At 40.7% G+C, this 19,245-nt stretch overlaps 1 protein-coding gene across 10 annotated transcripts in view; it reads right to left on the reverse strand.

Annotated features, from left to right (window-relative positions):
- Nucleotides 1–19,245, reverse strand: part of LOC109958053 (dedicator of cytokinesis protein 9) — a 77,275-nt gene that overhangs the window by 16,066 nt on the left and 41,964 nt on the right. For 6 of the 10 annotated variants that reach the window (XM_020596381.1, XM_020596379.1, XM_020596380.1 and 3 more), the window contains exons 6-35: nt 19,087–19,182; nt 18,637–18,771; nt 15,794–15,968; nt 13,030–13,082; nt 12,196–12,270; nt 11,961–12,101; nt 10,520–10,732; nt 10,220–10,342; nt 9,693–9,775; nt 8,635–8,757; nt 8,297–8,376; nt 7,993–8,180; nt 7,734–7,799; nt 7,557–7,649; nt 7,319–7,442; nt 7,107–7,225; nt 6,830–6,916; nt 6,611–6,700; nt 5,369–5,484; nt 5,052–5,121; nt 4,830–4,955; nt 4,673–4,744; nt 3,412–3,558; nt 3,205–3,288; nt 2,917–3,028; nt 2,615–2,662; nt 1,615–1,793; nt 1,408–1,509; nt 746–857; nt 526–659 (exon numbers count right to left, since the gene is read on the reverse strand). In XM_020596381.1, the coding sequence (XP_020452037.1) occupies nt 526–659; nt 746–857; nt 1,408–1,509; nt 1,615–1,793; nt 2,615–2,662; nt 2,917–3,028; nt 3,205–3,288; nt 3,412–3,558; nt 4,673–4,744; nt 4,830–4,955; nt 5,052–5,121; nt 5,369–5,484; nt 6,611–6,700; nt 6,830–6,916; nt 7,107–7,225; nt 7,319–7,442; nt 7,557–7,649; nt 7,734–7,799; nt 7,993–8,180; nt 8,297–8,376; nt 8,635–8,757; nt 9,693–9,775; nt 10,220–10,342; nt 10,520–10,732; nt 11,961–12,101; nt 12,196–12,270; nt 13,030–13,082; nt 15,794–15,968; nt 18,637–18,771; nt 19,087–19,182 (3,366 nt within the window). The remainder of the gene's footprint in view (nt 1–525; nt 660–745; nt 858–1,407; nt 1,510–1,614; nt 1,794–2,614; nt 2,663–2,916; nt 3,029–3,204; nt 3,289–3,411; nt 3,559–4,672; nt 4,745–4,829; nt 4,956–5,051; nt 5,122–5,368; nt 5,485–6,610; nt 6,701–6,829; nt 6,917–7,106; nt 7,226–7,318; nt 7,443–7,556; nt 7,650–7,733; nt 7,800–7,992; nt 8,181–8,296; nt 8,377–8,634; nt 8,758–9,692; nt 9,776–10,219; nt 10,343–10,519; nt 10,733–11,960; nt 12,102–12,195; nt 12,271–13,029; nt 13,083–15,793; nt 15,969–18,636; nt 18,772–19,086; nt 19,183–19,245) is intronic. The other 4 variants (XM_020596383.1, XM_020596382.1, XM_020596385.1 and 1 more) reach the window with 1 other exon arrangement.

Raw genomic sequence — 19,245 nt, forward strand, 5'->3', positions numbered from 1 at the left:
AGCCCTTCAGGGAAGGACTTAGGGCTTAGGACACTAGGCCACTTCACACACACACTCTCACATTCCTCTCTCCTTAGGATTTGACACTCTTAGGAGGGAGGATGACTGTGTGAAAAAAAGTTGTACTTGAAGTGAAATGCTGGGCTGCAGGGCGCTGTCTGGTACACGGGGGACAGAAAGCAGGGAGAAGTCCACGGTGACACGCTTAGGGTGCACGAAGAGCGCAGACTCTTCAGTCTCCGTAATGCAGTGCAGGACACTGACAGAGTGTCTCCGTACAAACTTCTCTGTCTGCCATCGCCAGTCATACAGGTGAGATAGGGGAGTTAATGGTACAGTACACATTAATAAGGAGTGACTCTCTGTGGTACTTTTGTCATAACAAGGGGAGGTACAGTATAATGGACCTGAGGCTCAGTGAGATGGATGTTACACTGTACATGCATGTGACAAGTCTTAATTTGATTTCCAGTGAACGCTGTATGAAATTACTTCATGGACATCCTGTGTCACTTGATGACGTACCTTGTCGAGAGAATTGCCCTTGTCGTTGTTCTTCTCGGGCAGGCTGTTGCCGGAGTCCGTGCTGATGAGAGAGCCACGAGAGTCTGCATGGCGTACGGAGTTAATGTTGGGGGTGGATGCTGTGTGAGGTGAAGCTGGAAGAGACAGGAATAGAAATAAGGTTATACTTTAATATGAAAACAAAATGTCTTTCCTTTTCCATCATCATCTTTTCACTCACAGGTGCCTGAGATGACTCCAAAGACATCTTTGTGCAGGCTGGTGTCCAGAAAGGTGCTGGACCTGGGAGGTGTCATCAAAGCACTGGTAAGGAGTGAATCTTCTCTTCCATTCTGAATGAAAAACAGCACAGCAGCTTAATAGACAGACCAAAAAAGCGCTGTATGCACGGTTGCCCCGACAGACAAATGGTTGCAGTGCGGCACACCATATACTAGACTCAGCATGCGTGCGACCTCGGCAGTTCAAGTCCAGCCGCCGACCTTTGTAACGGGTTTCTTGGATATTTCACCAAGTGTGTATATGTGTGAATCTGGTTTCTACCTACTGTGTAATACTGTGACTGGGTTATCTGCAGACTCTTGTTTGACCTCTGTTACAATGGATACACATGTGAAATTAAACAATGACATATAAGTTGTAATTTGACAACTGCTGTAGCCCACTCTTCTCCTTTGTTTTTTCTCTTGTGATTTAAAACTAGGTCTTTCCTTGTCTGTGTGTTGTATATAATATTTATGGCCTGGATATGGGAATAGATGTTAGAAGGTGGACTGTGCTATTGATGTTTTTCTTTATTTGTGATGAGTGACAGGCTATGTACTACACCTAATGTGCAGATGTGCAGATAAAATATTCAAGGCCACTAGGTGGCTCCCTTACATTGCAGAACGGGGATACTTCCTTTACATTCAGCCTGTTGACATTCTCTTGGAGCAGACCAAACAGGGGCAAGTACAGAGTGGCCAACCTGGCCTGCTGGCTCTGCCAAAGAAACAAATCACTCAACAGAATAGGTTCACACGCACATACACACATCAGATGCTACAATGAAAATATGAGAGACACATATATAAAGGCATTGCTTACTTTGGAAGTGTAGCGGTCATCAAATGTGTGCTTTATCATCAGGTTCTTCAACACCTGAATAGCAATCTGATGGGACTCCCTGAACTCTTGCAGAGCTGCGCTGACCTCCCTGAGCAGCATCCCGACCAGAAAGTGGTTCTTACAGAAGTCATCTGTCAGTGAGTAATCCAGCTGGAAATCTGAGTGGAGAAACAGGGGGATGAAGATATCAGGACTGGCTGACAGAGATGTAAGAGAAGGAGTGAGCGGTGGCGATGTTACAAACCGCACTAAACAATCAGACACCATGAAATATATACTAGAAAACACGAAATATCTGAATGAATACAGTATTACTACCTACTAACAATTGAAATATTTCCATTGCTGGTGAATGATTCTTGTTATGAGTCAAACAATCTTTATATGAGGAAAAAACAAATACACATACACACTCAGTCTCGTGTTTGGCAGTAACAGAGTGTGTTATTGAGCTGGTGCTCAACATCAACAGTGATCATTGTAGAAAGACAAACAGGATTAAAGCTGGAGATTGAACAACAGCAGCTGTGCACAGATGGCTTCAGAGAGCATTTAAGACAAGTAAAGCAATCCAAAATCACACACACAAAGATTCCCCAAAATTACTGTAATCACATTAAACACATTGTTTTTAAAACTTGCAAAGACATTAGATTTATTAGCAACAAAAGAAGATAAGTGTCTTCTGGAGTCGTTCCCATCACTAGTTAGAGACCCCAAACCACAGCAAGAAAAAAGAAAACCACTTAATCACCCAACCTGCAAGAAGAGCCAGTCTCATCTATACTATATGACCACAGACTATAAGCAGTAGAATCTTTCTGCACTCTATGTTGAAACAGATAAATAAATCATCAATTTTCAGTAAAGCTGGAAGATAACTGATTGAATTCTGATTTTAGAGGGAATTTGCAACTTTGATTCAATCAAATTCAGCCCTTTTTGGGCATGACATGTAAGCAGCACACCTTGCACCTACCTACTGGAGTACTGTATGACTCCTCCGTATCATACGGAGGTAAAAAAGCTAATTGAGGAACATAGAGAGAAACAAAGTATACATTGTAAAATCAAAGACTGCTACAACTGAAAATATGCATAAGATTTAAAATATGACATCTGTTTTATTTGTGTCGACCTTGGATAGTGAATCATTTTTGAGTTTGACTTAAATATTCTACTTAAACACAAGCGATGTAAGCACAGTGGAGCAAAAACAAGCCATCATTAGGTTTGACACTTGACCAAGACCACTTGACATGACTTTGATGATATTCTCACCTTGAAATCTCAGTATCCTTCCCTTTCCAAATGGCATGGGCAGGTTTAAAGGGACATAGTGCTCATGGTTACACACAACACGTAGGAACTCAAACTTGAACTCAAACAGGGTCTGCATTTAGAAACAATAGAAAGCAGTGAGGCAAACTGAATACAACACTCAACTGCAACTTTGTCTATGACATATTCAGTGTACAGCCTGAGAGCATCAAATAGAGCACTTGACTGATCTACTATTTTTACAGTTTGTTTCGATAAATGCTGTTGCAGGTTGTATCGCCAATGTACCTTTGGATCTCCAGGCATAAAACAGTTGATATAGTTGTTGATCTGCTTGAACACAAAGCCTCTGTCCATCAGGTTGAAACAACGCTACAAAACGAAAAAGGAAAAGCAATTCTGTCATTACTCATGGAAAACAAAAGATACATATTCACATAAAACAGCACTAACTGCACTAATACACATAGGGACGTAGAAATTGTGGATCCTGACCTTGACGAAGACTGCCAGACTGTGGTTGGCGTTCCTGGCAGCATCCAGGTTGTCCTTGTATTTCTGTGTGATGTGTGGCATCATCATGTTGACCAGAGTCTCCACTGTGTGATGGTAAGATGCTGAGAAGCGCTGATTCCTGGAAAGCTGAAAGACATAACAGGGACAATATTGAGTTGCACTGTTGCTCCTTCATTTCCATTAACTGGGTCATTGTAGTTTATTTATTTAGTTAAAAACTGATTCAGAAAATTGGCCTGTAGAGCTACGTATCTAATATTACATCACGCATCTTGGAGTGAGTGACGTCAGTGCACATGCTGACTTTACCTGCTGTCAAAAATGCCTGTAACATCAATGGGACATGTGCAAGGTATTTCTTATTTATCATGGCTCATGAGCTGCATTCATGTGTTATTCTGTGGGCTAATTATTGTGTGTGGATTTAAGTGTCAAATGTGCAGCGCTGGCCATTGTGTAGAAAGTTAGTATGGGAGACTGTTGAGAGAGGCTACTGAACTGAATGAGCTATGGAGGTGCTGCTGTCACTCTCTCCGAGCTGTACATCACAAGGACAAAATAAAGTATGCTGTTATGATGACAAACTAGCCTAAAATATCTCGTTATAGCAAGCAAATACATTACGTATGCCATAATAACATGAAAAACCTGAAAGTATCTTGTAAAAACAAGCCAAGTATCTTATTATAACATTAAAAGTTGCTCGTTATAATAACATACTTAGCAAATTTATGCTGCGGTTCTCATGCATACTATGAAATATAATCCTATCATATAAAGGCAAAATGCCATTTATTTAAGCCTGAAGCTGGGAACCACAAGACAGTGTGGGAAGTTCTGACAGACAGAATAACATATTGTTGGTTTTGTCTTTTCACAGATTTGTTGACAGTAACAAAGCTCGTAACAAACCTTCATTTGAAAGTTCACAAAACAAGGGCGTGTTGTCTCCAGACTGGTATGACCTATTCTGCTAGAGCATTAACCTGCTTCCACTGTGGCCTCCATATGCCAATGGAGGTTAAACACAGGGATGTGGTTGCGTATGGTGTATGAAAAAATGCAGCCAGAATTCACAGCAGTGTGGGACAGAGGGTGGATGCATAATGCTTTGACTGTGGTACTGCGGCTGTCCACAAGACTTGGCATGTTGTAACAGTGAAGAACCTACAGTAAGCTGCAATAAAACAGACACAAGTAGACACCTCAAAGTCAAACGGACATGTTGTGGCAGACTTACCTTCACTTTATAGCTCTCAATCAAGTACTGAGCCATGGACTTAACTAAGGCTTCAAAGAAATACCAGGAGTACTGCAGAGCAGAGAAACATCATTCAGACAGCATGTCAATTATTATTATACACTGTGTAATCCTTTGAAAAAGTACAAAATTTTACCTTGAGCAGCTTGTTGCTTGTAAGGAAGTCAGTGGAAGGCTTCAGGATAGCAGTCATGGCCTTAGCCAGCTCCTCGTGCACGGTTCGGGTAGTGGAGGATGTGTATGGCTCAGTCTTGAATACAAACTGCATCAGACATATCCAGATAGACACGCTAGTTCTCCAGTACAAACACACATATAGAAACAGTGCAGTGCTATGATATGAAGAATGACATTTTACCTTCACATATGATCTCAGGTAGTGCTCCAACCCCTCCTCATGACACTGGGCAACAATGTGAATCATGACTCTAAAAGAAAACAGAGGAGGAAAGCATGAGTGAAGAAACAGCTCTGAAGGGAGGACCTGTTTATGAACAGTTTCAACATTGCATTCTCAGTATTATCCCGGGTTTAGAATAATTCCACCAAAGTTTTGCTCATCAGAACAAATCGAAAATTTGTGAAAACACTAAAATATTGAATCTAGGTAAATTACATTCAATAAATTGAATTTCAAGTATGTGTTAAGTCAGGGAAGACTTCAGGGGCACTTGCCTGGTGACATTCACTGCCACATCCTCTTGGGTGGCACTGGTAAGCACCCTAAACAGCTGATTGAGGATGGTAGGCAGGAACGTGATCATCACATGACTCTCCATGGCATGCAGACTCTGAGGGGCAAAACATCACAGAGATATGTTTATAAAGAGTTGGACCACGCAGATCCTCATGTGCAATAAGGAGGGAAAAAAATGGACAATAGTGACATCATCTCCAAAACAAACTGTTTGGAGAGAAAAGCACAGAAAGATGATACAGAATAACTTGTGAGGAAACTAATCTAATAACAACAGCAGGAGGACTGGACAGGAGTGAACAACACTGTGCTAATCACCAACACGGCACGCTCCAGTGCCTGGGACATGGCAAAATGAAGGTACTGCATCACTGCCTGTGTACAGGGAACTAACACAAGCCCTGCCAATGTCATTTGGCAAGCTGCCTGTCATCATGGCTGACCTGCTGTTTGACCCTCTGGCTATTGTTCATGTTCACTGTTTATATTAGAACCCATGAGATTCATTGGACCGAGTGTTGCTCTCCATGTCAATGTCCACCAGGGGAGCAGTGAACTGAGATTCCCATGGACTTGAATGAGAGTGTGTTTGTGAAATTGATAACTGATCTACCAGTACTACAGAAAAAAGAACCAGCTAGCAGCGGACTTTAAACAGAGTTTAGTTTCTGCCTTATTTTTGCAGGTAAGCTACAAATAAAATTTGTATCAATGGCAGTGCAAAAAGCCATTGGCAAACTGTCCAGAATGTGCTGTTGGTATGGTGCAGCACAAAGCAGAACGTTAATCTCCATGGGATTCAGCACCAACAAAGTGTGACTGCAGTTTCACAGTGAGTATGAGCTACTGTACATTTGGAAGTTAGCTTGCAAGTTAGTACAAGGAAGTCAGAGCGCAAGAACATGCTCATGTTTTCCCCCCCGTTATCCAAAAACATATCAAAGGTCATTCTGTTGAGACTTAATTCCTAATCAGTTTACGCACCTTTGCAGAATGTGTGCCCTCGATTATACAGTTTACATTAACTCTGAAATCTAGACTGTATGAGAGCAACACTGTGGACTGTGGTTTAAATTTGACTGGGTGCATCATTAACAGTCTCTTTTAAAGTTTCTCTCCTGCATGAACTACTATTACTAGTCAAATAATTAATGCACAATGCAAAAAACAAAGGCTTAACCGGTACTAGCATGTGAACCAGTCAGCTACTACTGCTTTACCTTTAGGTATTTGACCAGGGCTCCTCCTGATACCTGGGTTGCTGATGCTATGTTCTGACAGTGATGAAAGAAATTGTGCAAATGCTGATCCTGAAACGGTGAGACACAAAGAAAGGCAGAAGCTAGGTAAAATTCCAGCACAAGTTCAGATGTGAACAGAGATTTCACAGGCTACAGATGAATCAGCAGTCTTTACTTCTGCTATTAACAAAAACTAACCTGAGTGTAGACAGTGGACACAAGGTGAGTGGACACCTTGAATAAAGGCTTGCCTCCATCCACCCATTTGATTTCAGGACCTGAATGCTATAATAAAGCAGAGAAACAACGCTTGGGTTTTGGGTTGCGGCCTCTTCTCCTAAAAATCTCTCGAAATTTAACAGCATATAACTCAATTTTGCATAAAGGAAAGATGCTAGAAAAATGGACAAGACTTCAACTCTGAATAGAAGAAGCCAAGTTCCCACTGTTTAACAACCTGAGGAATGCACTCTACCTTGCCAGCACCCTCCTGACAGCTAAGGTATCCGGCAGGCAGGTTGGCAGCCACAGGGATCTGATTCTCATTCATTATCACCCGGCCATCCTTCAGCAATGGGAGCCAGGCGTAACCCACTGAGAGCAGAGACAGAAGAGAAGGTAAGCCAGTAACATCACTAGCACAGAGTGGCAAGTCTAATGTACGTCAGATGGAGTGCAGGGTTTTACCTTGTGTCTCAACTAGCTCTCGTTTTTTGGTGCTGCCCTTGCTGTTGCTGTCACAGCTGACGTGGTAGAAGGTGAAGAGCAGATGGTGTTTCTCATGGAGCTGGGTTGGCAGCTCAATCTTAAACTAATGGATAAGAACCCAAATAAACACTGAGTCACTGACTGTTTTGACTGACACAGTGATATTTCCTTACGTGCATGGCTTTCATCACTGAGGTTGTCGTATGATGTGTCTTACCTCGTCGTAGAATTCAGGGTTGTGTTGGTGATGTAACACTGCAGCAAAGGCATTTTTGGTAAACAAGGGTCCTCCAGGTCGACCGTAGATGCACTGGAATGATAGCAAAGGTTGTTTACTTCCTCTAAAACACAGGGATTGAGAATACTTTCAGGACACATGTGAATGCAAGTTTACCTTCAGCGAAACAAACTCTTCCTCATCTGAGTCCTTGAACTCAATGCAGACAGCTATGTTTCTAGCCTGAGAACAGACACAATGAGCAAAGTTAGTCCACTTACAGAAGATAACCTATGAGAGCAAAGTGCTGTGGCTCCAAAGCATAGGAAAAGTTTCTCTGTTACGATATTTCAATGTTACTTATGAGCAACAAAATTCCTGGAACTTGTGTCAATCAACCTACACAATGATGATGTCCGGTAAAAGTTTGTAATACCTTTGCAAATGACTTTTGGTTGTCGTACTTCAAGTGCTTTGGGTAGACATAGAGGTGATTGTTGTAGATGGTGAAAGGCTGGGAGCATTTGGCTATGCACGGCACAAACTCCTCCACTTCAAAAAAGACGTTGGTCTTCTCGCTGACATCAAACTGCTTCACAGGAATGTAGGATGAGGTAACACAATCTATACACAGAAGCAGGAGGGAGGGAGACCAAATAAACAGCCTGGAGACAACACGACCAATCTGGTCTGAGCAGGAGTGGCTTTCCTCCCTCATGCAGTGAGTTTAGAGGGCTTACTTGACATGTCAGGGGCAACGTTGTCAATGGTAACATCAAGGTTCCCTAGGATTACAGGCAGCTTGGCCATCTTCTCTGGCCTGAGGTAAAGAAAATAAACTCTAGTTAAGCCTTTGCTATCATCTACCAGAGACTGAATACGAAACAGGCAGACAGCCAAGATACAAATGGAGACATAATATGTGACCACATTCACAGATGTGAGCAAGCATCTTATTTGGAAAACGGACCAGAATTTTCCACAGCGCAACCTATAGGAACATATTTTCCATTACTTTCTTTCCAGAACATCTGGAAGACTACTCAGACCATTTATAATAGAGAGAGAAATGACTAACTTTCTGAAATCAACCAGCATTTTGAGCATGTCATCATTGGACAGCTTGTTGCTGTCCTGTCTGTAGAGAGCTGAGAAGCGAGCACTTTTGTCAAGCGTCCCCGAAGCATCTTTGAACAAAGGCCTGCAAGAAAGAAAAGAGAGTCAGGAACATTTCTCTTATTCTTGTTTGAATGAGCATAGGTTCTTGAAGATCATGTTTCACTGGCCAACTAGAGAAGATTTATAGTCTAGGGCTGCAACTAATTATTCCCATGGTTGATTAATATTTCTCTCTCTCTTTTTTGTTTAATGGGGGAATTGTTTAGTTATCACAGCTGTCCAGAGCCTGTGGTACAGAAGAGGATTAGGGCCAATGCAAAAAAGTATGAGTTCTGACTTTTTCTCTGAAAAATTTGCTTTTTTTTAAGGTTGGAATCCTGACTTTAAAATCAGAATTCTGACTTTAATCTCAAAATTTTGCCTCTTTTTCATCAAACTTCTGGCTTTTTTAAAAGCCAGAAGTTTGATGAAAAATAAATTCAGTGACAACTGATAAAAAGCAGAGAAAGCAACAAATTGTAACATTCAGGCAAATTTATTGGCATTTTTGCTCCATGAATAAGTTACTGTAAAAGATCAACTAATTATCAACATTATAAACTAATTGAAAAAATGATTTAGAAAGGAATTATCCTGATAGGAATTACATCTGAAGTTAAGTCAATTATTTTTTTTTAGTCGAACTATATACACAAGACGATAGAGGTGAAGCAATGAATTACCGTATAATGTGGGTTCATAGATTATCATCCACATACTGTACACCACAGAAAAATGTAAAAACATTCATAATATCAGAATGCCAATTATTATTTTGGGGACAGAAGAATAAGAAATGTTATTAGTCAGTCTCAGTCATTGCTCATTGTCTCATTCTCAGTATGTTTTAATCGTATGTAATCATATGTAATTTGTATTTAAATCAAATATTTCCTCCTTCAAAGACTGCACCATATACAGTTGGTGTCTGCTGACATAACATACACAGAAAATCTTATTTGTTAAGATATTAAGTACCTTGCTGCCCAGGCAAAAGGCATCCTGTACTGGCCTAACCGGCTACATGCCAGCTTGGCATTTTTCAGGACCTTCTGCGCCACCTAGCAGAAAACAGGAACACAACTACTTGAGCTTCAACATATGGGTCTGATTATTCATAGCACTGAAACAGAGAATATTCACTACACTGCCAGTCTCAACACAGGTACACACCAAATCAAGAACACACTCTCAGCCCTTCAAACCATGTGCTCACACACACACACACACACACACACACACACACACACACACACCAACCATATTACATAGCTTTTCTTGCCTGAATTGCATTACTACCCAGCACGGTCACATTAGGGTGTACAACCACATCTGTACAGCCAAAGTCAAAGCTTGTGTTGAGTGTCTTTATTACTGTGCACTACTTACAAACAAGGGTAGTTATCTGTGTATTATGTGGAATAACCCAGAAGAATCTGCTGAGTATGCGGAGCATGCCTCCTTGCAAGGAGGTTGGTGATGAAAGTTTGTAGGTGGGTCAGTACCTTGCTGGAGTCTGAACTCCTCATGTATGGCTCAGCACAGTGGTTGATCCCCCCCTGAAGTATTTTCTCTATGCGAGCCACCAGGAAGATATCTGGATGAGGGCATGTTACTGAGAACACGCCCTGTGGAAACAAGGTTATTAGAACAGATTGAAATGTAGGTCGGTAACTTTGAACATGAAACCAAAGCCATATTTAGCAAGTGCAGCTGTCAAGTTGAGAAAAACTAAGTATTATGCTTATTCTATTACTGTTTAGTTTGTTTTAAAGTATTTGTTGCTTTATGTCAATGTTATTCACCTGTCTGGGATACTGCATAGCTGCCTCTGGCACGCCAGGGACCAAACGTGGGCTCTCAGGGTGAGCGTCTCCTTCCCCATTCATATACTGGCTGTTGTTTTCGGGAACCATGGCCCTGACGGACGGATGGTTTAAATCCACATGGAAGTCAGAGGAGATCTTCCTGCCATTCTGAATATCGAACAGTGAGAGGGTGACATAGAAGGGTTCCACCTACGGAAGAAACAAAGTAATAATTAAGTACAGGTAGATGATGCTGCTGATGATTTTGACTTGAAATTTTGCTTTTTACAGTCTGTCATCCGGCATAATCAAGGACACCATAAAGTAAATCTAAACATTATCTGTTAACTAGACAGCTACTGCATTAAAATAGAGGCCCGCTTTAATGACAACTTGTTTGGTAGCAAATGTAATACACTGCTTAACTGTCCTGCAACACATCACTCTGCCAGCATTGACAGTGAATAACACTACAGCTCATGTGCACAGTGCTCTGTAATTCCACGGCGATACAAAAATAAGGACATTTTAAACTTTTAAAAACAAAACAAAATGGAAAAATACCCAGTCCAGGTGAAACTAATAACACTAATTAGTGCTGGCTCATCTTACTCTAAACAGGAAAACAAGAGTGATAGGAGGCAGCGCTAATTAGTGTTATTAGTTTCACCTGGACTGATCACGATGGCTGAGTTGAAGTACTCGAGCTAACAACACTGAAGGCAGTTGTGCCAAAACGTCTACGTTCTCCATCAGCTGTGTGTTTTTTAAGCTAAATAATTAAGCATTAAGCACTGAAGCATCTTTCAGAGTGCAAAGACCCTTTTCTGATTTTGTTCATTGAACCACCGCGGAGAGCACCTGACTCGTATCGTGACTCTTTTGATCAATAACTGATCTTTGAATAAACAAAAATAAATGTAATTTTATAGTGCTAATACAGTATCCAATGCTAGTGATGCACTGATCAGATACGCTGGACTTGTCATGTTACCTTACATAAAACTTATTGGAATCATTTCCACAAATTTGAGGATATAAATTTTAAATGTGAAAAAACAGAGCATAGGAATCATATCATTTATCTAATGGTGGGTAGCTATTCCAATTTAATTTCGGTGGAGGGGTGAACACACGTCACAGTATCTGCTCTGCATGTGCGAGTTATGTTAGTTTCTCTGTGGAGACAGAGTATGTTTGGCCTTTAAGACAGTTTCTGTTGGGAGAGAAAACAGGACATCAGACTCCATTATACAGACTGGTCACCATTACCAAGCCTGTAGCTTGGTTGCTATGCCAACAGGAGCCCTTCAGAGGCTCAGATAAATAGAGGGGTCCGTCTGGTCCACTATAACAAACCATTTCATCCATCTTTAGTGAGGCAGATAATATTTCTGTTATTTATGACCTATTGCAGCCAGAAAAAGATCTGCCTTACATTTGTTGTTGGTCCTTCTTCATTCTCAGCCACACAGCTTTGCAGATTGAATGAGAGTTCGTTGCAGTTCACCAGAACACGTTTGCCAAACTTCTCCTCAAACTGCTTCACATCTGGTTCTATTCCTGAGAAATCTAGCTTCTAAAGACATTATAGTGGGAAATATTACATTTCATGACAGAGTGTTAGATAGCATCTAATTAGGTGAACTTAGATGTGTTTTATATTTAATTACCTGGGTGTCAGGATCCAGGGTGAACAGCTTCAATCTGGTCTCACTCCTTATTCTAGACTCTATATCTCTTGTACTCTGAAAAGAAGAAAGGAATTTCCTAAATGGATTCAAATCAAAAACCACCTGAAACTCTAGAAGCATTGTGTGAGTGATTTGCACCAGTCTGAAAATAAGGCCTCACATTTCATAGTCTGATCAGCCTCAGTGGTGAGAGTCAGGTGATACCAGGAAATATTTTTGCGCTGCTTACTGTAACCTGTCAAGTTGTTTTCCAGCTAACCTAACACCAGTTTCCATGCACATATGGCTTTACTATTGCACACCACTCAGTACTGCAGCAGCATTAAGAGCTTTCTTCAACTTGCAGCCTGTAAGTCATCGGCTGGAAAATAATTTAATAAACACAGATGTTTCTATCCTCAGAAAACTCTTGATGTAATGAATATCATTATGTCAAAGCAAAAAGGTAGCTTTTCTTGCTACTAAACATTTACTGTTGGCTGTTGTTGAATGTATGTTTAGTGGACAGATGTTTAATTGGCAGTGTTGGCTTTTAGATAACACCCAGATAACACCTGGAAAGAAAATGTCATGATATAGAAATTATCCTGAGAGGTTTTAGCTCGTCATGATAAGAGCTCCCTGTTTAACGTCAAATCGGACACACAAAAACAAACAAATACATGCAAAGTTAGATGTGTAATCTAAATTCAAGCCACAGGTTGGAGGGAAAAGATGCCTTCATCCTTAAAACTTAAACAAGGAACAGAGGTTTCAGCCCCAAGTGATGATGTACCAAATGTATGAGCATCCAGTGAAGAAAACAGGACCTACCTGAAAGCTGTCCATACTGCCAGAGGAACTGTCTGACCTTCCAAGATCATCATCTAGAGGAAAACAGAAGAAACCATTGGATCCAGGCCAAATATGCACAGCATAAACTGAACCACCTTGTGTGGTAAAACCTCCTTAATCGCTTACTGGCATTTTAAAGCTCAGTAAACAGTAATTTAACCGTACAGGAATAAGTAAGGATTGAGAGAGGGACGCTGCAGGTCTCGATGGTATATTTTAAGAAATCTCCCAAATCTTCACAAGCAGAATTGGTTTTTATTTTCTCAGGCAGAGCACAAATAATAAAAGGTGAGGGGTTAGTAAGATTAGTGGAGCATTTTGTGCAGAGGTATTCAGGCTTTTTACTCCACGGCATGAGACAGGAGGTGAGTATTAAAAGCCTGGGTGGTCCGATATGAGGCATGGAGAAGTAGGAGAGACCTGAGACACAACTAGTGAGTGGATGTTGTTATAAATGGACAAGGTCTCATTAAAAACATGCACAGGTACATATGATACCCGGGAGTAAATAAACTAGTAACGATGAGTGGATTTCCTGGATCTAAAAGTAGAGTTAATCATGATAATCACTTTTATCAGCCAAGTATTTTACACACACAAGGAATTTGTCTCTGGTACAGAACCAAGGCAGCGATAGCTGTGCGAGTGAGTTCCCTCACTTCTGACCAGGCTCCCTGTCCCTGCCGCTGAGAAGACCCCCATAATATGATGCTGCTTCCACCATGACTCACTGTAGGGATGATATTAGCCAGGTACTCTCTTACATAGCAGACACATTGCTCAGAGTTGTGCCCTAAAGAGTTACATTTTTGTCTGATCAGACCAGAGGATCCTTTACCTCATGCCATTTGACAAACTCCAAGCAGGCTTTGACTCCAAGTGGCTTCCATCTAACTACTCTACCATAAAGTAAATGGTAAATGGAGTGCTGCGGAGGCAGTCATGCTTCTGGCATGTTCTCTCATCTCTGCAGAGGGTGTCTGAAACTCTGTTCCACTCTGTTCTTGGTCATCTCCCCAATTAAGGCCCAGCTTTGCCCAGTTACTCTGGGAAGAGTCCTGGTGATGTCACTAAACATCAAGTGGAGTCAGGTGTTAGCAAGTCAGGAGTCCAATCAATGAAATGAGAACTGAGGTGTGGTTTAGAACGACCTTGACTTATAAAAACACTCAAACAGTGTCAGTGTGCCATTCATAAGCAGCATCAGCTGATGGGAGCTTTGCCTCGCAAAAAGGCGATCTCAGAAGACCTATGGTCAAGACTTGTTGATTTGCATGTAGCTGGAAAGGGTTACAGCGACATTTCAAAGACTTTAGATATTCATCAGTCCACAGTTAGACATACTGCTGATAAATGGAAATGATTTGGTGCTGTGGCTACGCCCCATAGAACTGGATGTCCAGCCAAGATCACTGCGAAAGCACAACACAGAATGCTCAATGAGGTTAAAAAAGAACCCTAGAGTAACAGCTAAAGGCTTGAAGGATCCATTGGAGTTGGTTAACATCTCTGTTCATGAGTCAACCATAAGCAAAATATTGTGCAGGCATGATATCTATAGCGGGACACCGTGGAGGAAGCCATTGCTCTCCAAAAACAACATTACAGCAGGCCTGAAGTTTGCCAAAGACCATGTTGACACTCCACAATGCTACTGGGCAAATGTCCTGTGGACAGATGAGATGAAGGGAGAATTGTCTGGGAAGAACACACAGCACTACATATGGTGTAAAAAGAACTGCATACCAACATGAAAACATCATCCCAACAGTTAAGTATGGTGGAGGGAGCATCATGATTTGGGGCTGCTTTGCTGCCTCTGGACCTGGACCACTTGCCATTGTGGAGGGGAAAATGAATTTCCAAGTTTTTCAAGGTATCCTACAGCATAATGTCAGGGTGGCTGTTGGCAAGCTGAAGCTCAGAACAAGTTGAGTGATGCAGCAGGACAATGACCCTAAACATCGAAGTATTTCTACTACAGAATGGCTTCAGAGACACAAAATCCTCCTTTTGGAGCGGCCCAGTCAGAGCCCAGACCTCAGCCCTATAGAAATGATGCAGAATGACCTTAAGAGATCCGTTCACACCAGACTTCCTAAGAATATGGCTGAGCTGAAGCAGTTCTATGAGTAAGAATGGTTCAAAGTTCCTCCTGAACGTTGTGCAGGTCTAATCCACAGCTAGAGGAAGCGCTTACTTCAGGTTATTGCTGCCAACGGTGGTTAAATCACTATCACTTTGTATGTTTAATGAATGTGTTCAATAAAGACATGACTGTGTTTTGTCATCTTAAAAATATTGTGTGATTTTGGTGAAGATCAGATCACATTTCATGACCAACTTATGCAGAGATATATACATACAGTAGCTGTCTGCCTTTCTAAACTATGTCCAATCAATTTGCCACAAGTGGACTCAAGTCAAGTTCTAAACACATCTCGGGGATAATTAAAGTAAACAAGAACTGACCACAAGTGAAAGGCATCTGAATACGTAATGAAGCCACTGTATATTCTTCACATAACTTGGTCCATGTGACCACATAAAAGGTGTTTTTGTCTAACATATTTCAGTCTGCAAGAAAGACCTCTTAAATAAACCATAGCTGTTTTCACAAGAGTGGGAGAAACAATTTCTTTTCAAGGAGGAGTTGGATAATATTTTGACAGGAACAACACAAAATAATATTGCATCTCACACAGTGTTCCCTCACTGGAAATATTTGAATAGACACACACACCATCATGAATCTCTCCGTTTCTCTTCTCTTGCATGGCAATCTCAAAACTGCTGTGCAAGAGCTTGTTGAGTGTGCTGATCCAGTCCTCCATCTCTCCTTCACTGTCTGCAGCCAGCAGGTAAGTGCTCTTATCCTGCATCTTCAGTTCGAAAGCAAACCTCCGAACCTTGTTGTTCTGCAAAGAAAGCATTTGAGAAAGGAGAAAACGCCCGGATGAGGACAAATAATGATAATAATAATTCAAGAGCACAAAACAAAAGAAAGAATTTTTGTTATTGAAAAGTGCTATCTGATTTTTAAAAACTGATTCAGCTGCAGTTTGTCCAGTATTCAAGCAGTATTTCTTTAGTGGAACAGGACAGTCATCTTATTATTCTCATCAGTCAGTTGTTAGTTATCGGTGTAGCTTGTTTGCAGTGTTGAAACAGCAGAGAAGGTGTGATTATCTGCAGGCTGGATGAGCAAACATGGATGGAATGTTTCTTACAGAAATAAAATTAAGTACATAAATTATTGGAAGACTTAATCATCTGTTAGGTAGGGAAACCAGTCTTCAGTTTTCTAGAAGACACACTGCACTCATCCTTGAAGAAATGAGTGGACAATCCACTCAGAATGACTTTTCAATATTGTCCTCTTACTTTGGGCAGTGAGTGACTAGAGAATAGAAAATTAAACCTCTGGGAGATGGAAAAAAAAAGGCCAGTTTACATTTTAAGCCCTTTTGAGCCCTGTTAATCTACCCAGACCGCTGGTCACTTAAACATTTGATCAATAGTGTGTTTAAACATACAGTATGTTGGCATCTTAACAAAGCTCAGGAGGTGCCTGAAGCTCAGTGTGATGTCACTCCACATGTCATTTCAGCTGCAGAGTTAAACATCTGCAGCTCCACTCAGACCATCTGTTGGTTGGGTTTAAGTTGCATAGCAGAGCAAAAAACACAATTATATATTATACAGCTGCTCATATACAGCACCTTACTGTTGATGACTTTAGTGCCAGTTAGCAGCTGGCTTGTAAATACACAGTGGAGTATTCATTTATACATTTTTACAAATATATAATCAACTAAGTCAACATTTTGAGAGCATCTCCACATATTTAAAACTGAATAGAAGAGTGTGACACTGATATGGCTTAAAAAAAAAAAATCAAATAAGGGATATCAGCCAGAGACCAAAACTTTAATGGTTTTATGGGCTGAACTGTATGGCTTTACAGTTTTTAACAGTTACCTCATTGTATCTGAGCTAACTGTCGCCATTGCATAGTTTTCCCAACAGTAAATTGGTAGGTTTATTTTCAGACTGACTGGACACCCCGCCCAGTGCATGTTATGGTCCCATTTCTTTGGAGAATAAATGCAAGTAATCCACACTAAGAGTGTTTGAATATTTATGTGTCTATGTGGAATACAGTGTCGATCAGGTTCTCGTTTCAATGTTAGATGAGCTTGGCCAAATCCAGCCCTTCATTGCAAACTGAAGTTGTCCCTTTCCTAGTTTGCACTGAATCTTCTGCAAAATCTTCCATAAATATACTCTAGATAACAGTATAAATAGCAGCCTTGTATAAATCCCTACAAACATAATCAATGATTTGCATCTGAAACACAAATACCGTAGGGACCATTATAAAAGATATGGCATACAGATTAAGAGATATTGTTGTTCTAAATGCAACAATAACTACAGTGTTTTCATTCATCAGTAAATGATGTAGATCACCGTTTGCTGAGTATGAATGACCCCATGTATTGTGCACTGTAGACCAGGCATTTCCCAAATGAGTTTACAGTAACAAACTACTGTAACTCCAACCAAGCAGCTAGCACCCATCAGTTAATGGGAGTAATTATGCCCACCCTGGGATGCTTAAAATAATAATAATAAAAAAGACTCTTAAGAAAAACACTAACACATAGGTTGCACCTCTATCACACATACAAAACCATGTTGGCTTCTCACTAAATACACTGGGGAAAAAGTCCCCATATTACAGCATCAATCCAGACTTTGTGTGTACTATACATGTATACATTTACTACATGGTTTGGTCAGTATGTCTGTCTTGTTTAAACATAATCACAGTATTTAAGAAAACTAAAAACACTGTTTATAAAACATTTTATGAGGCTAAAGTAATGGTTTGTTAATATAAAATACAATTTTCATATTTTGTAGCACTTTGTTTACAATTTTCTCAGGTTTAACTGTACTGAACCAGGAGGCGCATTACTGCTTCCCTGTCCTGTCCTGTCCAAACACTCATCAGCCCTCATCCCTGATTAATGAATGCATCATTGATAAGTCAAGTTCTTTCCATCTATTAAGACTACCGACAGATGATAATGCACACAAAGTCTTGGCCTACATTCAGATGCTACTGAACCATTGATCGTAAGGCTGATGTAAAATGCATGGAAGTGAGACCTCAGCATTCACCTTGTTTCATCAACTGAGAGTCAGCAGTAAAGCATGACCTTGGAGAGGACGTGAGCTTGGGTTTCAGGGAAATGAACAAGCGAGGGTCTCAAAGATACTATTCAGCAGCAGTCCATCATTGTAATCTGGGTTGAAAATCTGCCTGTTACAGTTATAGCTTGATGCTGCATGTTGGGAAACATATTTATAGAGACAAGAATTGTAAAGAGGAAGCATCATCTTATTCCTGGTAAATGATGGTTAATTTTCCACTGGGGACCAGGCTACGCCCTGTGTTAACACGGCACCACCAAAGATATCCTGTCTGGAAAAGTAGGTAATGCTTCAACCAGGGTCATTGCAGTTTAACAATCACTGCCTTCGTGCCAGAGATGACTGAAAATTCCTAGAGTATACCTGAACCACACCCATACAGGAGTCCAAGAAAATGGTTCCTTTGGGCTCTTTGGAGATCTTCTCATCTTTGTAGAAGTTTAAATTGTAAGAGCCGTCCCCAAGCTGGGTTAGGTGGAAGTATCTCCTCTTGAATGACTGAAATAAGAAGATTAAGGGTTCAAATTTCAGTTACTGTACTTTGGTCATAAAATGTTGAAGTCATTTACACCTTTGTTGTTAAACTGTACAGTATAATCTTGGGCTCCCAGTAAAAAGAAGCATACCTTTAAAAAGTAACTAGTGCAATGTAGCTATGGCTGCATCCATGCCTATTCTTGTTTTTACTTTCATTAAAGATTAATCTGTTGATTCTTTTCTGATTACTTGTCTTGTCTTGTCTTTATAATGTCCAAAATTTGTTCATTTGTTTAATCATCTCAGCTGTTAATGTGGCCGTCACCACTGTCTCACCCTCATGGTGACGCTGATGGCACTGTTCATATTGCCTTTATACAGCCATCCGTGTTTGGTGATCCCTCCTTTCTGTGATCCTAGGGAGGCCGTATCCTACAGGAGACAAAGACACAAGGCTCAGGCAATAGAAAACACACTCATGTTGTACATACTCTA

The sequence above is a fragment of the Monopterus albus genome, unplaced genomic scaffold (assembly GCF_001952655.1).
Source record: "Monopterus albus unplaced genomic scaffold, M_albus_1.0 scaffold30.1, whole genome shotgun sequence".
NCBI classification, from domain to species: domain Eukaryota; kingdom Metazoa; phylum Chordata; class Actinopteri; order Synbranchiformes; family Synbranchidae; genus Monopterus; species Monopterus albus.